Source organism: Sus scrofa, chromosome 1 (genome assembly GCF_000003025.6).
Source record: "Sus scrofa isolate TJ Tabasco breed Duroc chromosome 1, Sscrofa11.1, whole genome shotgun sequence".
In the NCBI taxonomy this organism is placed as follows: domain Eukaryota; kingdom Metazoa; phylum Chordata; class Mammalia; order Artiodactyla; family Suidae; genus Sus; species Sus scrofa.
The window spans coordinates 129,589,985-129,613,697 of NC_010443.5; the positions used below are offsets into that span (position 1 = coordinate 129,589,985).

General features: G+C 38.9%; 1 protein-coding gene across 1 annotated transcript in view; it reads right to left on the reverse strand.

The window, feature by feature from the left end:
- MGA (MGA, MAX dimerization protein) overlaps positions 661 to 23,713 on the reverse strand; it is a 106,790-nt gene continuing 83,737 nt past the window's right edge. The window contains 7 exon segments of the mRNA XM_021097378.1: positions 661 to 6,282; positions 7,897 to 8,073; positions 9,209 to 9,442; positions 9,723 to 9,834; positions 11,972 to 12,178; positions 18,157 to 18,208; positions 21,560 to 21,690. Coding sequence (XP_020953037.1) covers positions 5,006 to 6,282; positions 7,897 to 8,073; positions 9,209 to 9,442; positions 9,723 to 9,834; positions 11,972 to 12,178; positions 18,157 to 18,208; positions 21,560 to 21,690 — 2,190 coding nt within the window. The 3' untranslated portion in view covers positions 661 to 5,005.

The following is a 23,713-nucleotide window of genomic DNA, read 5'->3' on the forward strand; positions in this document are numbered from 1 at the left end:
GAACCCGTGCCACAGCAGTGACCCAAGCTGCAGCAGTGACAACACCAGATCTTTAACCCACTGTGCCACAAGGGAACTCCCAACCCTGCAGCCTTTTAAGTGCCAAGTTGGGAAGAGGCTTTAAGCTCAGAAAATAATAGTCCCAGGCCCATGGAGTTCCCGTCGTGGCTCAGTGGTTAACGAATCCGACTAGGAACCATGAGGTTTTGGGTTCAATCCCTGGCCTTGCTCAGTGGGTTAAGGATCTGGTGTTGCTGTTGCTGTGGCATAGGCCAGTGGCTACAGCTCCAATTAGACCCCTAGCCTGGGAACCTCCATATGCCTCGGGAGCGGCCCTAGAAAAGGCAAAAAGACCAAAAAAAAAAAAAAAAAAAAAAGTCCCAGGTCCAATGTGAGTAGAAGCATTATTCCCTTTTTTCCAAATTAGGTAATTGCTATCCCACCTCCAGAATGCAGCTGACTCTCATATATTTCATTGTACATATGCTATTTCACTTTTGATTTTGCTTATTAGATTCTAAAATCCCAGATGTCTAGGTGTATACAAATAGTCTTTTTTGTCCTATGCTCATTAGATCAGATTTTTAAATTCACCCTAGGCTTAACATGCAAATAGGTGCAGTTATAAGATCCTGGAAAACTAAAAGGCTAGAGTAAACATTTGCTTATCAATTCAAATATTTATTGAGCACCTTAACATGCAAGGCACTGTGGGACAGCTGAGACCATTATTTGCAGTTGGAAACAGGATGGATCTCAAAACAATGCTTCCAAGACTGCTTTCCTATTTAACAAAATCTAACAGCAGAGTTTACAATGATAGAAGAATTTAGATCTCAGATTTGTCTCAAAATTCCCAATTCATCCCATAGTTTAGCCTTCTCACCCTCCACATATACCTCACCTCCATCACTAATACTTAACGTATCTTTGTAGAGCAGTTCAGTTACATTTAATATAGGACAATTATATCTCAGTTCAGAAGTTGTATATATCAAATTATTTCCCTCTTATTTTCAAAAATGCATTTTGACTGTTTTTTCCTCTCCAAACAAATGACAAGTATGTCTTTAATTTTCTCTACATCCAGCAATTCATGTTCCTGTTTAAAAAAAAAAAAGAGTCTAAAGGCCACGCCCATGGCACGTATAGGTTCCCAGGCTAGGGGTCGAATTGGAGCTATAGCCGCTGGCCTACGCCACAGCCACAGCCATGCCAGATCCAAAGTGTCTGGGACCTACACAACAACTCACTCCAGATCCTTAACCCACTGAGCAAGGCCAGGGATTGAACCTGCATCCTCACGAATGCTAGTCAGATTTGTTTCCACTAAGCCACAATGGGAACTCCACATTCATGTAAAATTTAATTAGAGATAATACAATAACATGAAGTACTGATGCCCTTCCAAGCATTTTCTTAAAAATCAACAATTCTGTGCAAGAAATTATACTTTGATCCCCGGTTATCACTCATTCGTTGTAATAGTATCTGAAAATGTGCCTACTCTGTGCCTCTGTGTTGTTGTGGTTTTTTTGTTTTTTGCTTTTTTTTTTTTAATCTTCTGGGAGTGAGGAAAAAGGGTTATCACTATTTCTTCAGACCCATCTTCAAAGTGCATTTACCTCTCAATTCACCTGATATTCCATTTCAATATTTCAACTAGTATAACTTGGGGGGGGGATAGTTATACTACTAAAACTTGCTCCAAATAATATATGGATTGTCTGCTTTCTGTGTTCAAAACATTTTCAAACTTGTTATAGAAAGACCTATTGTTTATTATTTCATCGTAATTCTGGTGGAAATATTACATACAGTAATTTGTTTAAAGTTTATATAACTGGACTTGATCTCTTAGTGACCTTAGAGTAGTTCAATGTCTAAAGGACTCCTTTAATAAAAAAAAAATTTCATAAATTAACTATATTATAGCTTGCTTTAAGAACATCTACTGTCCTTAGCCACTAAGACTATGTTTGTATTCCATTATTCCCCAGGGTAACAGGCATATTAGACCCTGCACACATTGGTACTATGAGAGTAGTCTTGCTTCACTGCACTTCTTGAGACAAATAATTGCCATCAAGTTGTACAAAACTTCAAAGTCTCCAAGTAAAACATGCTGCAAGGATTAGAATACCAAAAACCTCTTCCAAATAGCTGTTAGAAACTTTAAAAACAGTGAAGAATTCCTCTGATCAAACTCCTTCAGTGGCACCTCTTCTAAATATGTCTCAGGGCATTATGATTCTCTACTCCAACTCAGCACAAACCTCCCAACAGCAAGTCCTGTTTTAATTATTATAACTGATTTATTTCAAATTTATACATTCTCCCTTCTACTCACCAAATTTGTTCTTAGGTTTCTAAAAAAATAGTCATTTTTTCAAAAGCAGAAAAAGAAAGATATATATTTAATATATAAAAGAAAAAGCTAAATCTGACATAATTATATTCTGAAAAACATTCCATTTATTTACAGATGTATAAAAAGGCGAATTATTGGTCTACTGAGATCATGCTTTTTATAGAGTTAGGGTGAGAGCTCACTATCCTCCCAATTCCTCACCTCCTCACTCAACTCCATCTTTCATAGTCACACATGTAATTCTTATAGATCAGTTTCTCCTGGGGTAAGGTTAAAGGGTAGGAGTTTTTGGAGATTTTAGATTTCTATCAAGACTGCAGGATTTTTCTGAAGACTGAGCCCTCCTCAAATTAGCCCTAACAATTTCCTACTTCTAAGAGGTCTTGAAAACACCATTATGGGGGTCTGTAAATGACATCTGCAGCCTTCCTTGAACACCTGGGATCATCTCTCATTTCCATCTTTGAACATCTCTCATAAACAGAGTCAAATATCTTCCCATCAAGAACTGAATACTACCTATTTGTCTATTTTCTTCTAAAAAAGGGAACAGTGTTCAGAAGCAGAATAGTCCTTCTTTTCCTGAGGATTACTCGCTTACTTGCCTGCTCCTTGGCTGACCCTCAAAAGCCACAAAAGCCTTGGGAAGTCAGGAGGAAATGTGAGGACAAGACAAGCAAAGAACTAATGGGCAACTGCTATACCTGGATTAAAATACTATCATCTCCAAGGACAATGATTAGCAGGGAAGACAGGTGCTGGACTCCTTGGCTAAGGCATTGAATGAAATCTCCTGGGTAAAGAGAAGTGGGAGGGATAATGAGAAGCTGAGAGGCACTCATTACCTACTTCAAGCTTCTTCAAAAACCTTTAGAGGTGGGAAGGTTGAATGCTGATAAGCAGGTCTAAAAAGGCAAGTAGCACAAAAATCAACAAAGAATTTGTTCCCTCTGCAATTTGCAGAGGAAACTTTCCCACCCTTTTCAATCTGTTTATTACCAGAGGTACCAGAAAGGGAACCAACAATGGAAGTAATAATTCACTGGCTAGAACCATCCAAAGTTGGTTTCACAACCTAGTTTTGAAGATATGCTGAGTGGGATTTGGGATAAAGAAGGCAGGGGATATAGAAGAAATAGCATTACCTAGGCACAGCCCAGGCAGTGGAAGCTCTTGTGTTAGTGTTTCACAACACAAGCAAATCCTGTCAATGAAGACAGAACAGGGGTTACATTCCAAAATATAATTATTTAAGAAAGGCAAAATGCAGCAGCTAAATCCCAGTCTATACATTTTCAGAATAGTGATTCTTGCCCCCAGGAGTTTCCAAGAGACCCCTCAAGTGCACCATGATTATTTACAAACTAGATAGGAAACATCATTTCTATACTCAATACAAATCTCATCTTCTAGGTTGAAAACTTCAGCCTTTGAGAAATCTATGAAAACAACTATACAAAAATATAAATATCTTTATCTTTACAAGCTGTCAGTCCTTCATACCCTGACAGCTAATGAGTGAAAAAGCTCTATAGATCACTGAATCCATGGTAGCAGATAATAAAAAATATATCTTGTGATTCAAATACTGCCTTATTCCCCTGGTAAAGACTGCCTACTGTGACTTTTCTTTTCTTTACATCCTGTGCAGGTAATAGTGAATGAAACCTTCAAGCACCAGAAGGCTGGTTTGATTTGGGAAATATCCAGCCCCACAGTTTATTTTGGCCACTGTCTCTGGCATGGGGAGGGAATGCTTTTCATTTTAGCTGTCTCTTGGGTTATGTGATTTGTGAAAGAGGAGGGCTCCCTCTATGCATATCTCCAAAATATATATATTCCAGGGAGAAATCCTTGGTACTGTGAAACGGTCTTCTCAGTGCCTAAAGACAATAAGGAGACCTAGTATTTTTTTTAAACATCTCAAAATGACCACTAGTAATGAAACTTATCATTTTAGTAATAAAACTTGTTTGTTGTTGTTGCTGTTTTTAAAGCATTCCTACTTTACCAGAAGGCTTGGATTTATAATTCTGATTGAAAAGGTGAAGGAATGGAAGCTACTTGGGATATGAAAGAAGAGCAATTTTTGTTGAATGACACTAAGTCCTTCACTTTGGTATTCCATGGTACCCATCCTCTCTCCCCCTACTCTTGAAACACCAACTAAAAACTCTCTCTTCTGAATCCCTTTGCACAAGTGCATCACATTCCTCGGATTTCAGACTTACACAACTTAAACAAAGCTATCACCTAAGGTTCAGTCCATAGCAACTCCAAAGTCTCAAGCAGCTTTTTCTCTGGGAGGGAAGAACTGGGAACCACTATGGATGGACCTAGAGTCTAATTATGAATTCCTTGTGTAAGAGGGGCACCTCGTGTTCAGTAATGGATCACATCTTCTTAGAGAGGATGAGGCGACCCAGCACCACAAGTGAGGTAACACATTTTAACATGATCAGAATTTCATAGTAGTAATTTCTTATACCAAGGTCAGCACCCCCACCCCCTTTCTCTACCATTATCCGCTGCATCAAAGTCAAGGATCACAGTTCCATGACACAAATAAACAGATGCCTTCAGAGAAAGGAGGTTTCCCCTCAAAGCCTGGTTTCTGCCTGAGGACAAATAAGTTCATTTCCCTGTAGAACTTGGTGAGGCCCCAGAGTTGCCCAGTTTGGCCACAACAGGTGCCAGTGTAGGCATCACTTTGCTCTCGCGGCATTCCTGGTCATTCCCTGTTAAGTTCATTTTGTGTCCAACGGACCCAACTTTGGCAGCTACAGGTGCCAAACAAGGCATCACCTTAAGACTCTGACCATCTGAATCACTGGAAGGATTAGCTACTTTTAAACCTAGAGGTGCCAACTTGGGCATAGGCCTCCACAAAGTATCTGTGCTACTGTTCTCCAGGCCAGCCTTCATGTGCAGAACAGGAGGTGAGGAAACACTTTCAGGCTCCGTAGGGACACCAGAAGTACTCTTTCCTCCATCACAGGCTTTCCTGTGGGAAAGGAGGGAATCCTTTATCTCAGAGTCAATAACAATCTTAAGGACATCTGGCTCAGAGGCTGGTTCTGCAAGTTGTTTTTCATTCTCTGAAAAGTCATCATCTTCCAAGTGCAAGAGGAGGGGGCTGACAGAGTCACTCTCCCCTTGTACATCAGGCAACTCTTTCAAACCAGTTCCCAAGTGGCCAACCTGGAAAGTTGCTCTGTTCCCAGGAGGAAGCTTACTGATAAAAGCCTGTCGAGCATCCCCTGGGAACTCTGTATCCATAGAGCTGGGCAGTTCGGCCAGGCTAACAGAGTCATCATTTAGCTGCTGATTAAGAAAGGCAATCTCATTGAGCAGAGAAGTCAGTGTTTCATCAGTATCATCTTCATCTTCCATATTAGTTAGCAGTTCGCTGGGATCCAATGCGGCTTCCTCTATAGCTGATGCTACCTTTCTCAGTTCCATCTCTATGCTTGAGTCTTTGAGATCTTTCATCTTTAATTTATGAAATGCAGACTCCTTTGGCTTTAGTCTCTCCCGTCTTGATTCACTCTCTTTCCATTTATGCTGAGTCCCTCTCATATCACCAGCAATTTTTTTAGGTAAGAACTCCTGAGCTTCTGGCATACTGGAAACATCAACTATTTGTGGAAAATCAGAATCTTTATTTGACAGATAAACCTGTGTTGGACCCAATGCCATTCTGCCATCTCTATGGTTGCCTCTAGAAGAGATTCTACCCAAATCTTCACAGGAGTTATCTTCATTCCTGACAGGATTTTTCAGGTGGTCAGGTGGCTTGCCATCAGGAACTTCATGAGGATATTTGCTGCCACCCATATCTACCAAACCTCCCTCTGTGGCCAGTGATGTCACATTAACAATTCTTGGCATCATAAATAAGTCGTCGTTTTCTGGGGGGGAAAAAAAATTCATTTATATCCACAGTGGTAAGCATCTCTCTCCCATTTATACCCAGTGACAATCACAAGGACCTCTAGTTAAAAATTTTACCAGTCTACTTTTATGAAAAAGATGAAAGGAAACACTAGTTTTTCAAACTATGAACTTAGCCCAAGAAAATAGGTAAAATCCAACCAAAAGACTCTTTTGATATTCCATCATTAATAAAAGTTCTATTTAATTATTTTATAGAAATGCTCCCCAAGTTTTTCATCCTAAAGCAGCCATGCATCTTGATTCTGTTCACCCAATTAACTGCTACTCCAAGGGAAAGACAAAGGCCGCAAGGCAGCCCTGTAAGAAAGGATGACTCCTCCAGACTGGGTTTAGCAGGGTTAATATTGGTAAGGATACCCTCAATAGAAATTTAGGTGCTTATGGAGTTCCCATTGTGGCTCAGCAGCTTCAAGGACCCTATGCTATCTCTGTGAGGATGCAGGTTTGATCCCTGGCATCACTCAGTGGGTTAAGGATCCAGCACTGCCTCAGCATAGACCACAGATGCAGCTGAGATCTGGTATTGCTGTGGCTGTGGCTGTGGCTGTGGCCTCAGCTGTAGCTCCAATTCAACTCTTGGCCTGGGAACTTCCATATGCCACAGATGTGGCCATTAAAAAAAAAAAAGTACTAGAGGTCCCGTCATGGCTCAGTGGTGAACAAATCTGACTAGCATCCATGAGGACACAGGTTCAACCCCTGGCCCCACTCAGTGAGTTAAGGATTCAGTGTGACTCTGACTGGCAGCTGCAGCTCTGATGAGCCCCCTAGCCTGGGAACCTCTCTGTATGCCACAGATGCAGCCCTAAAAAAGCAAAAAAAGTAAAGAAAGAAATTTAGGTGCCTAAAACCTAACTCATCAACATGAAACTTCCTTTAAAACTCAACTCCTTATCCCCAAAACAGAGGGTGCTCAAACTAAAACAGGCTAGTAACTTAGAAGTGCACCATCTCTGAATACAACACAAAATTGACAAATATTTATCAACACCAAAACTAAAACACAGAGTTCCCATTGTGGCTCAATAGTAACAAACCTGACTAGTATCCATGAGGAATCGGGTTAGATCCCTGGCCCCGATCAATGGGCCAGGGGGATTCGGCGTTGCCGTGAGCTGTGTAGGTCAAAGACTTGGTTTGGATCCCGTGTTGCCGTGGCTGTGGCGTAGGATGGCAGCTGTAGCTCTGATTCAATTCCTCCCCTGGGAACTTCCATATGCTGCGAGTGCAGCCCTAAAAAACAAAAAACAAAAAAAAACCAAACAAATAAAAAAACCTAAAACATTAACTCCTTATCCTCCTCCTACTTTCACATCTTTTCAGTTCTTTTCCAACTCAGAAAGAGAGATCACAAAATAGTTCCCATTCCCAGGTAAAAAAGACCAATCAATACCACAGATAGCACCAAACATGTTCAACATGTTCTAATAAGAGAACTGTCTCTTACAGAGGCAAAACTTGAATGTGAGAGCTCTTTGTCATTACAGAACACATGCAAAAGCCTTCTCTGTCCCTGTCAGAGATCAGGGACAACTCTCCACCAAGAGAAGACAGCACTTACGACATACCTGACTGAGCCACAGCACTGCTAGTGACTTGAGGTTTCAGATCTGCTTCTAAGACAGCAGGAGAAACAGTAACCACTGGTCCTGAGAAGAGGGGACCTTTTAAGGTGAGCAACTGCCCTTGTGGAGTCATCACGATGTTGGCAGAGGTGTGTGGAGTGTTAGAGGGTGAGGTATTTTCTGTAAGGAAAATGAGAAATTAGTTAAGAATAAAAGATCTTCAACTAATGCTAATGTATAGCCTAGGAGTCTAGGAGACATCCCTAAAACCACACTCTGACTTAAGTGGCAAGAAATAAATTTCAAATTTAGTTAGGGCGCCTCAACTGGAATTTACGTTTTGAACCACTTTTCACTGAGTATTTCACTGAGTATTACCTGTCCACTGATTCTCTTACGGGACAGAATTTCTTACTGTTGAGCAACAGAACTCTGGAACCACTTTTTCAATGGAATGCTTCTAATGGTCTTGATTGTAAATCAGGATGAAGGAACACAAAAGTTTATCCCTAGGTTTGCTTTTTTATATACCGCTTAACAAAGTACTTTAGGTTTTCTGACCTCAGTTTTTCCATCTGTAAAGTGAGGTGATTAAATCAATCCTTTCTTAGCAATAACATCATTTGAATGTGCTATATTAAAACTAACTCATATTTTAGTATCCATCACTACTTTCTTAGTTGATACAATAAACCAGATTTCCTTGGTTCAAACACTGGGCTACCTAAAGATTAAAAAAGGATATATACCCTTCTCAAAGGATATAAACAAGTACTATAAAATCAATACAGTGTTACTTTCAAAATAAAGATAGGAGAGATTAAGAAACTCAAAACTAATTTACTTTGTTCCTTAAGAGCAATTCAATGACAGACTACAATGTGATGGAAAACAGAACCTGATTAATACACATGCAATTTTTTCTTTTAAATTTCCAATTTATTTGTCTCATCTAGATCTAAACTTTCTCTATTCATGAGCAGAACTACAGGAAAATCAAGAGTTCATTTATAAAGTCTGAAAAGATGGCAACTTTAAAAAAAAATACTAAAAGATTAGAAGAAATATATTTGTCTGGACACTGCTATCAGAAGTAGGCCCTTATATCTTTACCATGACTGATAACTTACTAGGATTTTCTTGAGTGTGTAAAGCTAGAAACTGAAATCTCATGTACTTACTATCATACTTTTCATGTAACCCATCTTTAATTCCCTTAATTAAAACTAAAACTATGTCCAAGAGAAGATGTTCAATCCTCTAAACTAAACTAATGTTCATCTACATTAAAGAAAGCAAAGAATGTCCCTCCTACCTGTGGCCTGGTCTCTTTTTCTGGAAAGAATCAAAGGTTTCCCCTTCCTGCTATTTATAAACATCTGTCCGAGATCTACAGATGATGCAGAGGATCCTTCCTGCTGTTTGCTAGTTCTGGGAGACACATCAAACTCATCTGATCCCATCTTCTTTTTTCTTTTTTGTGCCTCTAGTGCTTGTTGTTTTGCATAAATATACTCTAGCTTCTTCAGGACCACTTCTTCTGTCTTACCTATAGGTTGATAGGGAATAAATCGTCACTCTCTAAATGACCCCACATAATAATGAGAAATAGAGTCAACTGAAATCCAGTTGATTTAACTATATTCCCCAAAACTATGGAAGGCAAGAGTGATTATAATCCAGAAGTTGCACCCACTCAAAAAGATAATTCTGATGTTAACTCTGGGAACCAAGCCTCAAACTAAGTAGTATCTAAAAGGTCTACTAAGGATCTTTCCTCGCTAAAGCTATATTTACACTCTTTACCAGAGATCATTCACATATCTCACCTGAAAGAGATGATACTTTCCGTATCAAAATATTCCGTTTTCGAGTCAAGAGATTTTTCTGTCCTATCAATTTGTCTGCCTGATCTGTTAGTCCTTGAATTTCGCTGAATGCCTAGAACAGAAATAGTAATATCATGTCCATCAACTTGCTTCTTCCAAAAAATGGGCAAGGCTTACACAATTTCTTTAATTTCAAAAATTTAATCTAGTATTTTAGAGACTTTTATAATGCCAATTAAAATAATGTTGAATGCTTTGGAATTTATTTTGTTTGTTAAACTGCAGGAGATTTTTCTGGCTTACACTTCTAGGGAAAGTGATTGCTTAAAAAGAGCATCATTGAGGGGTTAACAGGTATTTCCACTATTCCAAAAAGATACAAAAACACTTCACTCTGCTTAGATCTTAAAAATCAACTTTAAAATTAACTCCTAATCTAAAATCTGGTTGAAATCAGAGGGATGTGAATTGCCTTATGCTCTTCCCAACTTCTACTTACAAGCAATTTAAACAAAATTACCTTAAATATTCTACATGCAAAATTAAAACTTCTTACAAAGACCTCCTACAGCTCAACATCAAGAAAACAACCCCCCATCCCCACAAAAAAAAAAAAAAAACAACAATAAAAAAGTGGGCAGAAGATCTAAATAGACATTTCTCCAAAGAAGACATACAGGTGGCCAAAAAACACAAGAAAAGATGTTCAACACCACTAATTATTAGAGAAATGCAAGTCAAAACTATTATGAGGTAATACCTTATACCAGCCAGAATGGCCACCAGAAAGTCTACAAACAATAAATGCTGGACAGGGTGTGGAGAAAATGGAACCCTCTTACACTATTGGTAGAAATGTACATTGGTGCAACCACTAGGGAAACATTATGGAGGTTCCTCAAAAAACTAAAAACACAACTACCATATGATCCAGCAATCCCATTCCTGGGCATCTATCCAGAGAAAACCATTAACTTGAAAAGATACATGTACCCCAATGTTCACTGCAGCACTATTCACAATAGTTAAGACATGGAAGTAACCTAAATGTCCATCAACAGAAGAATGGATAAAGACGTGGTACATATACAATGAAATATTACTCAGCCATAAAAAGAATGAAATAATGCCATTTGCAGCAACACGGATGGACCTAGAAACTATCATACTTAGTGAAGTTACAGTGAAAAACAAACAACATTGTCACCTATATATGGAATCTTTAAAAAAAGGATACAAATGAACTATTTACAGAACAGAAACAGACTCACAGACTTTAAAAAACTCAGGTTACCAAAGGGGTCAGGGTGGGGTGTTGGGGGATGGAAGGGATGGAATGGAGGTTTGGGACTGGCATGTGCACACTGAGGTATATGGACTGACTGGCCAAAGAGGACCTGCTGTACAGCACAGAGTACTCTACCCAGTATATGATGATAATCTACATGGGAAAAAAAATCAGAGAGAAAGGTAGGTGTATATGTATGACTGGGTCACTTTGTTGTACAGCAGAAATTATCACAGCCTTGTAAATTAACTATACTTCAATAAAACTTAAAAAAAATAAATTTCTGATAGCTTGAATACTGCAGATTTTCCTTTAAAATGACTGTCAACTGTTAAGAAGTATGTTAAAAATACCAGTTATGTTGTGCCTCACTCTGACAACTCTTCTAAGTGCTATGGCAAACACCAGTGTAAAGAGACTGTGGAGGAGTTCCCATCGTGGCGCAGTGGTTAACGAATCCGACTAGGAACCATGAGGTTGCGGGTTCGGTCCCTGCCCTTGCTCAGTGGGTTAACGATCCGGCGTTGCCGTGAGCTGTGGTGTAGGTTGCAGACACAGCTCGGATCCCACGTTGCTGTGGCTCTGGTTAGGCTGGTGGCTACAGCTCCGATTCGACCCCTAGCCTGGGAACCTCCATATGCCGTGGAAGCGGCCCTAGAAAAGGCAAAAAGACAAAAAAAAAAAAAAAAAGAGAGAGAGAGAGAGAGTCTGTGGAAAACAGAGTTTATCAGAGTTTCTAACTTTATTTCAAGGAACGATAATAACTCCGCTGGTTAAGAATCTGTCAATAAAAAGCTACTCTAACTCAACATAAGGAATTTACTGGGCACTCACTAGGCCTTATTCAGATGTTTAAAAACAAGTTCTATTTCACTATTTCTCATTCTCTTTCTCATAAGTATTTCTAGAAGATTCTTTTAGTCAAACTTTTATTTGTCTCCCATTTACACAGAACACTTACCCTGGTAAGAATGAGACTTTTGGAAACCTTGGAAGAATGAAGTAACCCCAACGTGATCTTCAATTTCTCAAAGAGATCTCTCATTTCACCACGGCGGCGGCGCTCATTGGCAGTGTGTGTCCGACGATAATAAGCAAAAGCTTCTGCTTCTTTCTGTAGTTTTTCACTCCAGTAATCAGGCTTTATCTTTAGAGGAACTGATGGAGCCTGTCCAAACAAAAGATTGCCATCTAAGTGTCCTTTCCATGTACCTGTCTTCCTTCTTCCTCTACCCGAAATGGCCCAGCTCTGTATCACTGTCTTCTGCCTGGACTATCATAACAACCTCTCGATTGTGCATCTTACTTCCAAGTCTATCCTTCCTCCAAATCTAACTTCAACAGTGTAAATTCTAATACATACTAATATAATTTTAGCTCAAACTTCAGTAGTTCTCAAATGAGGAAGAATTTGAGAGAGAGGATGTAAAAAAGCTTATGTGTTTATTCTTAAAACTTGTTTTCACGACAAAAATTACAAGAAAAAAAATCAAACAAAATCTTGATTGGTAGAAAATAAGTTGAAATTTTTTTTCTTTTTTCTTTTCGCCTTTTAGGGCCACACCCACAGCATATGGAGGTTCCCAGGCCAGGGGCCAAACCAGAGCTCCAGCTGCCAGGTCTATGCCACAGCCACAGCAACAGGGGATCCGAGTCACGTCTGTGACCTACACCACAGCTCACGGCAATGCCGGACCCTTAACCCACTGGGTGAGGCCAGGGATCAAACCTGTAACCTCATGGTTCCTAGTCAGATTAGTTTCCACTGTGCCACTATGGGAACTCCAAAAAATTTTTTTCTTAAATACTGTAAGACACTTTACAATTTGGGAAAGAATCAACTATCACTCTTCCTAAATCACAGTTTTCTCCAACCACTGCAAAGTGACAGAAGTTTCATAAAGCCACTATAACCCCACACTTCCCTGCCATTACACAGGCTGTTGCCTGCACCTATTCCTTCCTACCACCTCCATAATTTAACATTTAAAACTCAAACTTTGAGCAGGATACAAGATTAACATTCAGAAATCAGTTGCATTTCTGTATACTAACAATACAATATTAGAAAAGGAATATAAGAAAATAATACCTTTTAAAATTGTACCCCCAAAAATAAAATACCTAGGAATAAACCTGACCAAGGAGGTGAAAGACTTATATGCTGAGAACTATAAAACAATAATAAAGGAAATTAAAGAGAAGTCAAAGAAATGTAAAGACAGCTCATGCTCCTGGATTAGAAGAATATTGTTAAAACAGCCATACTACCCAAAGTAATCTACAGATTTAATGTGATCCCTATCAAATTACCCATGACATTTTTCACAGAACTAGAACAAATAATTCAAAAACTTATATGGGAGCCTAAAAGGCCCAGAATTGCCAAAGCAATCCTCAGGGGAGAAAAAAAGGCAGGAGGCGTAGCTCTCCCAGGCTTTAGACAGTATTACAATTACATAGCTACAGTAATTAAGATGGTGTAGTACTGGTACAAAAAACAGACATATGTATCAATGGAACAGAACAGAGAGAGCCCAGAAATAAACCCAGACACCTAACGTCAATTAAATCTTCAACAAAGGAGATACGAATATAAAATGGGAAAAAGTCTCTTCAGCAAGTGGTATTGGGACAACTGGATAGCTGCATGTAAATCACTAAAACTGGAACGCATTCTCACACCATGCCCAAAAATAAGCTTGCAATGGCTTAAAGACTTAAACATAAGACAAAACACCATAAAACTCCTAGAAGAGAACATAGGGAAAATGTTCTGACATAAACCGTACACATGTTTTCTTAGATTAGTCTCCCAAGGCAATAGAAATAAAAACAAACAAATAGGACCTAATCAAACTTAGAAGCTTTTGCACAGCAAAGGAAACCATAAAGAAAAAAAAAAAAAAAAAAGAAAAGACAACCTAGGAATGGGAGAAAGTAGCTACAAATGATGCAACTGACAAGGGCTTAATCTCCAAAATACACAAACAACTCATACAACCAATAACAACAACAAAAAAACTCCAATCAAAAAATGGGCAGGAGTTCCCGTCGTGGCGCAGTGGTTAACGAATCCGACTAGGAACCATGAGGTTGCGGGTTCGGTCCCTGCCCTTGCTCAGTGGGTTAACTATCCGGCGTTGCCGTGAGCTGTGGTGTAGGTTGCAGACTCGGCTCGGATCCCGAGTTGCTGTGGCTCTGGCGTAGGCTGGTGGCTACAGTTCCGATTCGACCCCTAGCCTGGGAACCTCCATATGCCGCGGGAGCGGCCCAAGGAATAGCAACAACAACAACAACAAAAAAGACAAAAGACAAAAAAAAAAAAAAAAATGGGCAAAAGATCTAATTATTTACTTCTCCAAAGACATAGAGATGACCAGGGGGCATGTGAAAAAATGCTCCATATCATTATTTATTAGAGAAACGCAAATCAGAATTACAATGAGGTACCATTTCACATTGGTCAGAATGGCCACCATTAATAAGCCTACAGACTACAAATGTTGGAGAAGGTGTGGAGAAAACAAACTGTCCTACACTGTTGGTGGGAATGGTGCAACCACTGTGAATAACAGTATGGAGGTTCCTCAAAAAAACTAAAAATATCACTACCATATGATCCAGCAATCCCATTCCCGGGCATCTATCCAGAGAAAACCATAATTCGAAAAGATACAAGGCCCCCTATGTTCACTGCAGCACTATTCACAATAGGGAAGACATGAAAACAACAATTTCCATCCACAGATGAATAGATTAAGAATATGTGTTACACACTATACACAATGGAATACTACTCAGCCATAAAAAAGAACAAAACAATGCCATCTTGGACACAACTAAAGATTCTCATACTAAGTGAAGTAAGTCAGAGAAAGACAAATACCGTATGATACCACTTAAATGTGAAAACTAAAATGGCACAAATGAACCTATCTACAAAACAGAAGCAGACTCACAGACATAGAGAACTTGTGGTTGCCAAAGGGGACGGGGACGGGGAAGGAAGTGGGATGGACTGGGAGTCTGGGGTTAGTAGACACAAACAATTATGTTTAGAATGGATGAGCAATGAAACCCTACTGTATAGCACAGGGAACTATATCCAATCTCCTGGGATAAACTCTGATGGAAAATATAAAAAATGTATGTTCATATATATATATATATGTATGTATACATATATAAAACTGAGTCACCTTGACGTACACCAGAAATTGCAAACCACTGTAAACCAAATCTACTTTAATTAAAAAAAAGATAATATGAAGTTTCTGTTGTGATCAGCAGGTTAAGAACCTGACGTAGTCTCTGTAAGGATGCCCATTTAATCCCTGGCCTAACTCAGCAGATCAAGATTACAGCATTGCTGCAAGCTGAGGTGTAGGTCGCAAATGTGGCTCAGATCTGGTGGTGTTGTGGCTGTGGTATAGAGTGACAGCTGAAGCTCAGATTCAACCCAAGCCCAGAAACTGCCATATGCTGCAGGTTTAGACATAAAAAGAAAATAAGTACATACAAAGACACACACGCACACGTGTGTGTGTGTGTGTGTGTGTGTGTTTGTGTGTACACCAAACGTTTTGCATTTTTTAGGAAAGTCTTTCCTGACCCTCAGGATGCCTTAAGCTTCCTTTCTTTTCTTCCTACTTCAAATTTTAAAGTTATTTACTATATAGAAGTAATAGATACACATAGGGTTTTATATATAAATATGCAAAAAGTCTATAATGAAGAGCCTTGCACCTGTACCTCAATCCTCAGAAACAACCACTTTTTTTTTTTCTTTTTCTTTCTAGGGCCACACCTGCAGCATATTGAAGTTCCCAGGCTAGGGGTCTAACTGGAGCTACAGCTGCTGACCTGAGCCACAGACACAGCCACAGCGTGGGATCCAAGCCATGTCTGCAAACTACACAACAGCTCACAGTAACGCCAGATCCTTGACCCACTGAGAGAAGCCAAGGATGGAACCCACATCCTTGTGGACACTAGTCAGGTTCATTACTGCTGAGCCACAACAGGAACTCCCAGAAACAACCACTTTTTGATTCTCTTAGAGCTTTTTCTTGTTCTTATGACTATATCCTAAGTTAAAAAACAATAATATACACTTACTCTTTTCAATTTTCAGTGGAATCTATTTACTCCCTGCTATGCAGGAAAGGATTTGGCTCACCACTTTTCTTACATCTCCTAAATCAGATACATCATTCATTTTAGTTCTATTGCTCCCTCTGAAACTTGAATATAATTCTATCTCCATTTCTCATTCATCAATAGACAGTATCTTTGCAAAATGACCATATCCATACTTGTGTCCTTCCCTTAATTTCTTCTTCACAGTTTCATCTCCCAATCTGTCATTTATACTTGCACATTTTTCAAGGCTGAAATTAAATCTTCCAAACTTTATTCATGGATTATAAAAGCTTCTAAGAATCATTAACAGTGACTATCCTATTGTGACAATATATAACTCACACAAAGTGAGTAATAATTACTTTTCCTGTTTACACAGTTTCTTGGTTTTGTGTGCCCCTCCCCCATGTTTCTTTCTTTTTTCCTGACACCAATTATCATTACCATAGTAACAATGGAACCATATCATGGGATATGATAGTATCCCAAAACCTTTCTACCAAATCATTGTCTTTCTCAAGTTAAAAACTCACTGTTGGAGTTCCCGTCGTGGCCCAGTGGTTAACGAATCCGACTAGGAACCATGAAGTTGCGGGTTCAGTCCCTGCCCTTGCTCAGTGGGTTAACGATCTGGCGTTGCCGTGAGCTGTGGTATAGGTTGCAGACGCGGCTCGGATCCCGCGTTGCTGTGGCTCCGGCGTAGGCCGGTGGCTACAGCTCCGTTTCAACCCCTAGCCTGGGAACCTCCATATGCCGCAGGAGCGGCCCAAGAAATAGCAACAACAACAACAACAGCAAAAGACAAAAGACAAAAGGACAAAAAAAAACAAACAAACAAAAAAAAACAACTCACTGTACATTAGTATAGTGTGGGACAATTAAAGATACAACCAGATAGAAAGAAAATAATACCATGTTTAAATACACCAAGACACTAAAAATAATTTGCATGCAATTATAATTATGGTACAAAACAACTGATTATAAACTATTGCAAAAATTCTTACACCCGAGAAATGTTTTCGGATGAATGAAAAAGTATTTTGACATAAGCAAAACAATGACAATCAAGTAAATATGCTCTACCAAACCAGATTAAATTCAAACTAATCACTCAGTTTTTTCCAAAGGATCTGAATACCACCCTCCACCTCAACCCAATCTCATTATCTTTCTCTCTTAAATTAAGAAGACAGAATAACAGTGGAAAATGGTTAAACAACAACTGAACTCTCTTCCACTCTTAGCAAAAAAATAAAGACAAAACACCTTGCTTCACTATGGTAACATGATATCCTACACTGAATACATTAAGAAAATCAGAAGAGTTCCCATTATGGTGCAGCAGAAATGAATCCGACAAGTATCCATGAGGATGCAGGTTCAATCCCTGGTCTTGCTCAGGGGCTCTGGTGTTGCCCTAAGCTGTGATGTAGGTCACAGACTCAGGCTCGGATCCTGAGTTGCTGTGGCTGTGGCTGTGGCAAAGGCCGGCAGCTGTAGCTCTGATTCGTCCCCTAGACTGGGAACTTCCATATGCTGTGGGTTCGGCCCTAAAAATAAAAAAAAGGGGGGGGAGAAAATCAGAGAAAGTTTATAATTTCATGGCTCACTGAATGCTAGCCATCATTTAAGAGAATAATTAATTTTTTTGGTCACTAGAAAAATCATGTGTCCAGATAACAAAGAATGCTAGCCTATTTTACATCATATCATTACATTACAGGATTAGTTTTCAAATAAGCACATCAATTCTCTTAAACTCTACACATTTTAATTCCTCTAAATAATTCTGTTGACTAGGGAGTCAGTAGAGCATTAAGAAGAAAAAAAGCATTAATAGTATAATTTCATTAAAGGGGCACTGATTATATTCATTCACTGGTAAAAATGGCTCTGAAAATAGTGATAGCTAATAACAGCTAATGTTGTTTTAACCTTAAGGACAAATCTTATCAATTTCATTAAATGAGTAGTTATCATTAAATATGCTGTAAATACCTTTCGACTCCTTTCAGCAGCTTTATCATCTGCAGAGTTGTGTGTACGGCACCTAGATGAAGACAGTATTTTCCAATGTCTTATTGAATTTCAATAATCTAAGACCTATTTCACAGCTATATTAAATCAAACCATCCCAGTCAATTGTAACCAGCTTCTTTTCCCCAAGGTCCAATATGTGGTAATATGATTTATTCAACAATATTCTTTTTTCTTAAATAAAAGTGTCCAAATAGACCCTAAATCTTCAGATTACTTTTTTTATTGTGAAATATTTCAAACATATAAAACTGTACAAATTATAACCAACATCCTGTCACTCAACCTGAGAAATAATTCATTTCCAAAATATGGGCAAAACACAGTTATTCACATTTATATACCACCTTCTTCCTTCTCATAAGTAAACACTCCCAAGTTGAGTTTACCATGTATATCTTTACACTTTTACTAAGAATGTACTGCTCATAGCTAAACAAGATATGTAGCATTTTTAACATTTCTCATAGGTAGTCTTTCTTTCTTCAACTGATTTGCTTCATTCAACACATACATCTGAGATATGATGATACATCTAGTTCAATCATTCAGCTGCTATATAGCATTCCAAAGTGTGAATCTTCTAAGATTTTTTTTTTTTTTTTAGAATTTTAGCAGTTATTTAGGTTGTGTCCAAATTTTCACAATAGCAAATGCTGCAACAGACAATCCCATACATGGCCCCTTGCATGTGTTTGTTTTTTGTTTGTTTTTTAAGGCCACAGGTGTGGCACATGGAAGTTCCCCAGCTAGGGGTCATATTGGAGCTGCAGCTGCCGGCCTACAACACAGCAACACCAGATCTGAGCTGCATATTCAACCTACACTGCAATTCACAGCAACGCTGGATCTTTAAACCACCAAGCGAGGCCAGGGATCGGACCCACATTCTCACAGATACCAGTCAGGTTCGTTTCCACTGAGCCACAACAGGAACTTCTGATGCCTCGTATAGGTATGTGAGCCTTCCTAGGGTGTATACTTAGGAGTGGAACTGCTGGGTATAAAGAAATGCATGCATATCTTCAACCAGAGTCATGTCACACTCCTCTCCGAAGTGGTTTTCTTATACTCCTGCCTGTAGTATGTTTCCATTGCTCTATAACTAGACAACAATACTGTCAGAAATCTCAATTTCTGCCAATCTTAAGGGTATAAACTGGTAGTCAACGTGGTTTAATTGCATTTCCGTAGGTACTTGAGAAGCTGAACAAATGTGCATATGGTTATTTGCAGTCTACCGCTTCCTCTTCTGTGAACTGCCTGGGATATACACTTCTTTTCTACTCGATCATCTTTTTCTTACTGACTTGTAAGAATTATTTTATATCCTTGATACTAATCCTTTGCAAACACAAAGACTGAGACTGCCTTTTCACTGATAGAAATTTAAAATTTTTTAACAATCAGTTCTTTTACAGTTTGTGCTCTTTATTGGTTGGTTATTCTCAGCTATTTGTTATCCCAGTCCATTAACATGGATGGTATCTCTCAGTTTACTGAATTCTTCTTCAGTATTTTTCAGTAACATTTTATAAAAGTTTTTGCACAAATTTGTTGATAGACCCAAATACCTTTTTTTCCTGTTATTACTATAAATGGTATTTTTAATTACTTTTTTTGTCATTGCTATTGTTTAGGAACTCAATTTTAGTATGCTGAACTGATATCCTGCAATACTGCTGAACTTAAGTCTAATTAAGTTTTTAAAAGAGTTGAATTTTTTGTCTTCACCAGTCGGCAACTGAAATATCCTCCAAACGTGGAGTTCCCATTGAGGCTCAGCAGGTTACAAACCCGGCTAGTATCCATGAGGATACAGGTTTGATCTCTGGTCTCGCTCAGTGGGTGAAGGATCTGGCATTGCCATGAGCTGTGGTATAGGCTGCAGACATGACTCGGATCCCGAGTTGCTGTGGCAGTGGGGTAGGCCATCAGCTGTAAGCTCTGATTCAACCCCTACACTGGGAACTTCCATATGCCACAGGAGCAGCCCTTAAAAGCAGAAAAAAAGGAAGAAATATCCTCCAGATAGCCCTGGAGTGAAGAAAAATACCATCCTTCCTTCGACTTTCTCACTAGGTATGAAGAATTACTTTCTCGACTTATTGTTACTTTAGGTGGTTAATGAGAAAGCAGAAAAAGGAGTTCCTGCAGTGGCTCAGTGGAAATGAATTTGACTAGTATCCATGAGGATGCGGGTTAGATCCCTGGTCTTGCTCACTGGGTCAAGGATCTGGTGTTGCTGTGAGTTGTGGTGTAGGTGGCAGACACACCTCAGATCTGGCGCTGCTATGGCTGTGCCGTAGGCTGGTGGCTACAGCTCTGATTCGACCCTTAGCCTGGGAATCTCCATATGCCATGGGTGCGGCCCTAAAATATAAAATAAAGTAAAAATATCTAAAAAAAAAAAAAAAAGGTAGGAAAAGCACAATGTCTGGCATAAAATAAGAACTCTTTATCATCTTTCCCTTCTTTCTCTCAAACCTCAATTCCTAGTCAATACAAGGCTTACTAAAACAGAAAATAAAATAAAATTTTCTAAGTCATCATGCTCTCTATTTTCATCTCATCAGCTGAAGAAGTAGGAAAATTTTCCTAACTATCTCACCTGTTCAACTGCAAAGTAAACAAATTTTAGAATTTAATGCCATATTCTTAAAAGATAAAAGAACTAATCTTTATTGCATAATCCACTTGCACAAGTTATGCTAATTATCTCACATATTAGTTCATTTAATACTTTAAATGAGGGCATTTTCCTCATCTCATAAGTAAAGAATCTAAGATTCAAAGAAATCAGACTCGCCCCAAGTTAAAGTTACAAACTAGCAAAACTAACATCTTAATACCATTATGTCAGGCTCCAAAAGTTTATGTTATTTACATTTATATACTGTCTCCTAAAGCAATAACAAGGCAAGTTAATTACCTCTGAATTCCAGCTCCTCCCCTCATCTACTAATAAGAAAAAAGTTAGAGAAATAAAGGAACCATGTCAGTCCTGGAACTCCTGAATAGATTTTCTTTTTTTTTTGTCTTTTTACCTTTTCTAGGGCTGCTCCTGCGGCATATGGAGGTTCCCAAGCTAGGGGTCTAATCGGAGCTATAGCCCCCAGCCTACGCCACAGCCACAGCAACGGCGGGATCCAAGCCACATCTGCAACCTACACCACAGCTCATGGTAACACCAGATCCTTAACCCACTTAGCAAGGCCAGGGATTGAACCCGCAACCTCATGGTTCCTAGTCGGATTCATTAACCACTGCGCCATGACAGGAACTCCTGAACAGACTATTTAGTTTTGCTTATTGTCATAAAACAACAGCAAAAAACTAAAACCTAAAGAGAAGTAAAACTTACGACTGTTTGAAAGTCTGTGTGTGGGCAGCTGTGGTCTTCATGTGGGCAACATTAATTTCCTCAGGGAGCTCTTCCACAGTCTCAATGTCCACCTGCTCTTCATCATCCTCAATGTATTCTACACAGTTATTCTGAAATACAGCATTCCAACAGTAAATACAGTATTGGGAAACAAGCACATTTATAAACTTTTCAACCGAATACTCCCCTTATGAAACCAACCAGGGTCAAATGCTGATCTTAAACCATGAGTACTGATAATTCTAAACTTATTAATCATAGGAAGGAATTTAGTCATAAAGACAACATATGGTTAGAGCTAATAACCAAGAACTACATTATAAATCACAGACATATAAACAACATCATTAGACTGAAGAGACAAAGTCCCCAAAGAGCTGTATTGATGCTTCACTATTATTTCTAGCAGACAAAATTCAGGTACAGATATATTAAAAATTTGTAAATCTTAAGATTAAATAGCAGTAAAATAAGATCTGGTGAAGAAAGTAGAAAGAAGAAAAATTCAGGCTCAACTTTGAGTGCTTTATGCCTAACCCCATGTTCAACGCCTGCAAAAACATTTTCAAGGCAGATACGGAAACAGAATACAGCCCAGACAGTCTTAGAAGTCTCAACTCCACACAGAATGAGAGCTTTTGAAGAAGTTAGATACCAAGAGAAGCCCAGACTCACCGTACTTGCTAATTACACCAAAAATTTAATCAATCAGTCAGTAAGCATTTACTGAGACCCTATCACAGAAACTCACTGTATATTTATTATATAACAGTGGTATATGTTTATGGGATATGCAGATAGTTTTAAGTCCAGCTTTAAAAGTAGTGTTTACTACGCCAGAAACTAAACAAATCATCTTATAATTTTACTACACCAGGGAGGCATCCCAATTGCTTTATTAATTCTATGTTTAAAATTTTTTTTTTTCTCTTTTGGCCATCCTGCAGCATACTGAGTTCCCAGGCCAGGGATCAGATATAAGCTGTACTTGCAACCTAAGCCGCAGCTGTGGCAATGGTGGATCCTTAACCCATTTTGCCTGGCAAGGGATCAAAACTGCATCCGAGTGCTCCCAAGACACCACCGATCCCACTGCTCCACAGGAGTTAAACTTTTTATAAGGCTAACAGATATAAATGATACAAGCCATCATTTATGTTCCCCTATTTAAGCATCATCTAAACAATGTATATTAAATATAAATAATGTATATTAAAATTAACTTTAGTAAGATAACAGAGCCCCAACAGAATCTAAAGAGTTTGAACAATAACGTAGGTAGAAGCTTTACTATACTAAAGAATGTGTACTACATGGCTTTAATTGAGGCTTTGTAAATAATATCCAATAAACTTAATTAGGGAAGATTTAAATCAAAGAGGCTATTCTTTATACTTTAACAAAAAAGTATCAAAATCATAAAAAAGAGGCTACTCAGAACTTTCCTCACACTATTCTAATATTACTAATCACAGGCATAAAGATATCACAGGTGTCAGACATGTACACAAATTCAAGGCAGATTTCAGATTTGAGAAATTGTTTAATATAACACCCTTTTTTGGGGGCGGGGGGGCAGACTTGTGGCATATGAAAATTCCCAGGCTAGGGGTCTAATCAGAGCTGCAGCTGTAGGCCTACACCAGAACCACAGCAGAGCCAGATCTGAGCTGCGTTTGCCACCTACACCACAGCTCATGGCAATGCCGTATCCTTAATCCACCGATCAAAGCCAGGGATCAAACCTGCATCCTCATGGATACTATTAGGGTTTGTAACCTGCTGAGCCACAGCAGAAACTCCAACACCCTTATTTCAAAAAGGGCAGTGTACCTGTCAGATTCACTATTACGAAACTAAAGCAATGCCACCTTGTATGACTAAGCCATTCTAAAGGTTCCATTAAGTCAGTTCTACTGACAGCAATAGTTTTCACTGGTTTTAAAACTGGACTGATTTTGACTTGTGGTTGGCAAGGGGAAGGGGAGGGTATAGACTGGGAGTCTAGGGGTAGCAGATACACAATATTATATATAAAACAAACCAGCAGGGTCCTACTGTATAGCACAAGGAACTATAATCAGTATCCTGAAATAAACCATAATGGAAAAGAAAAAGTTTCAAGTAAAAATA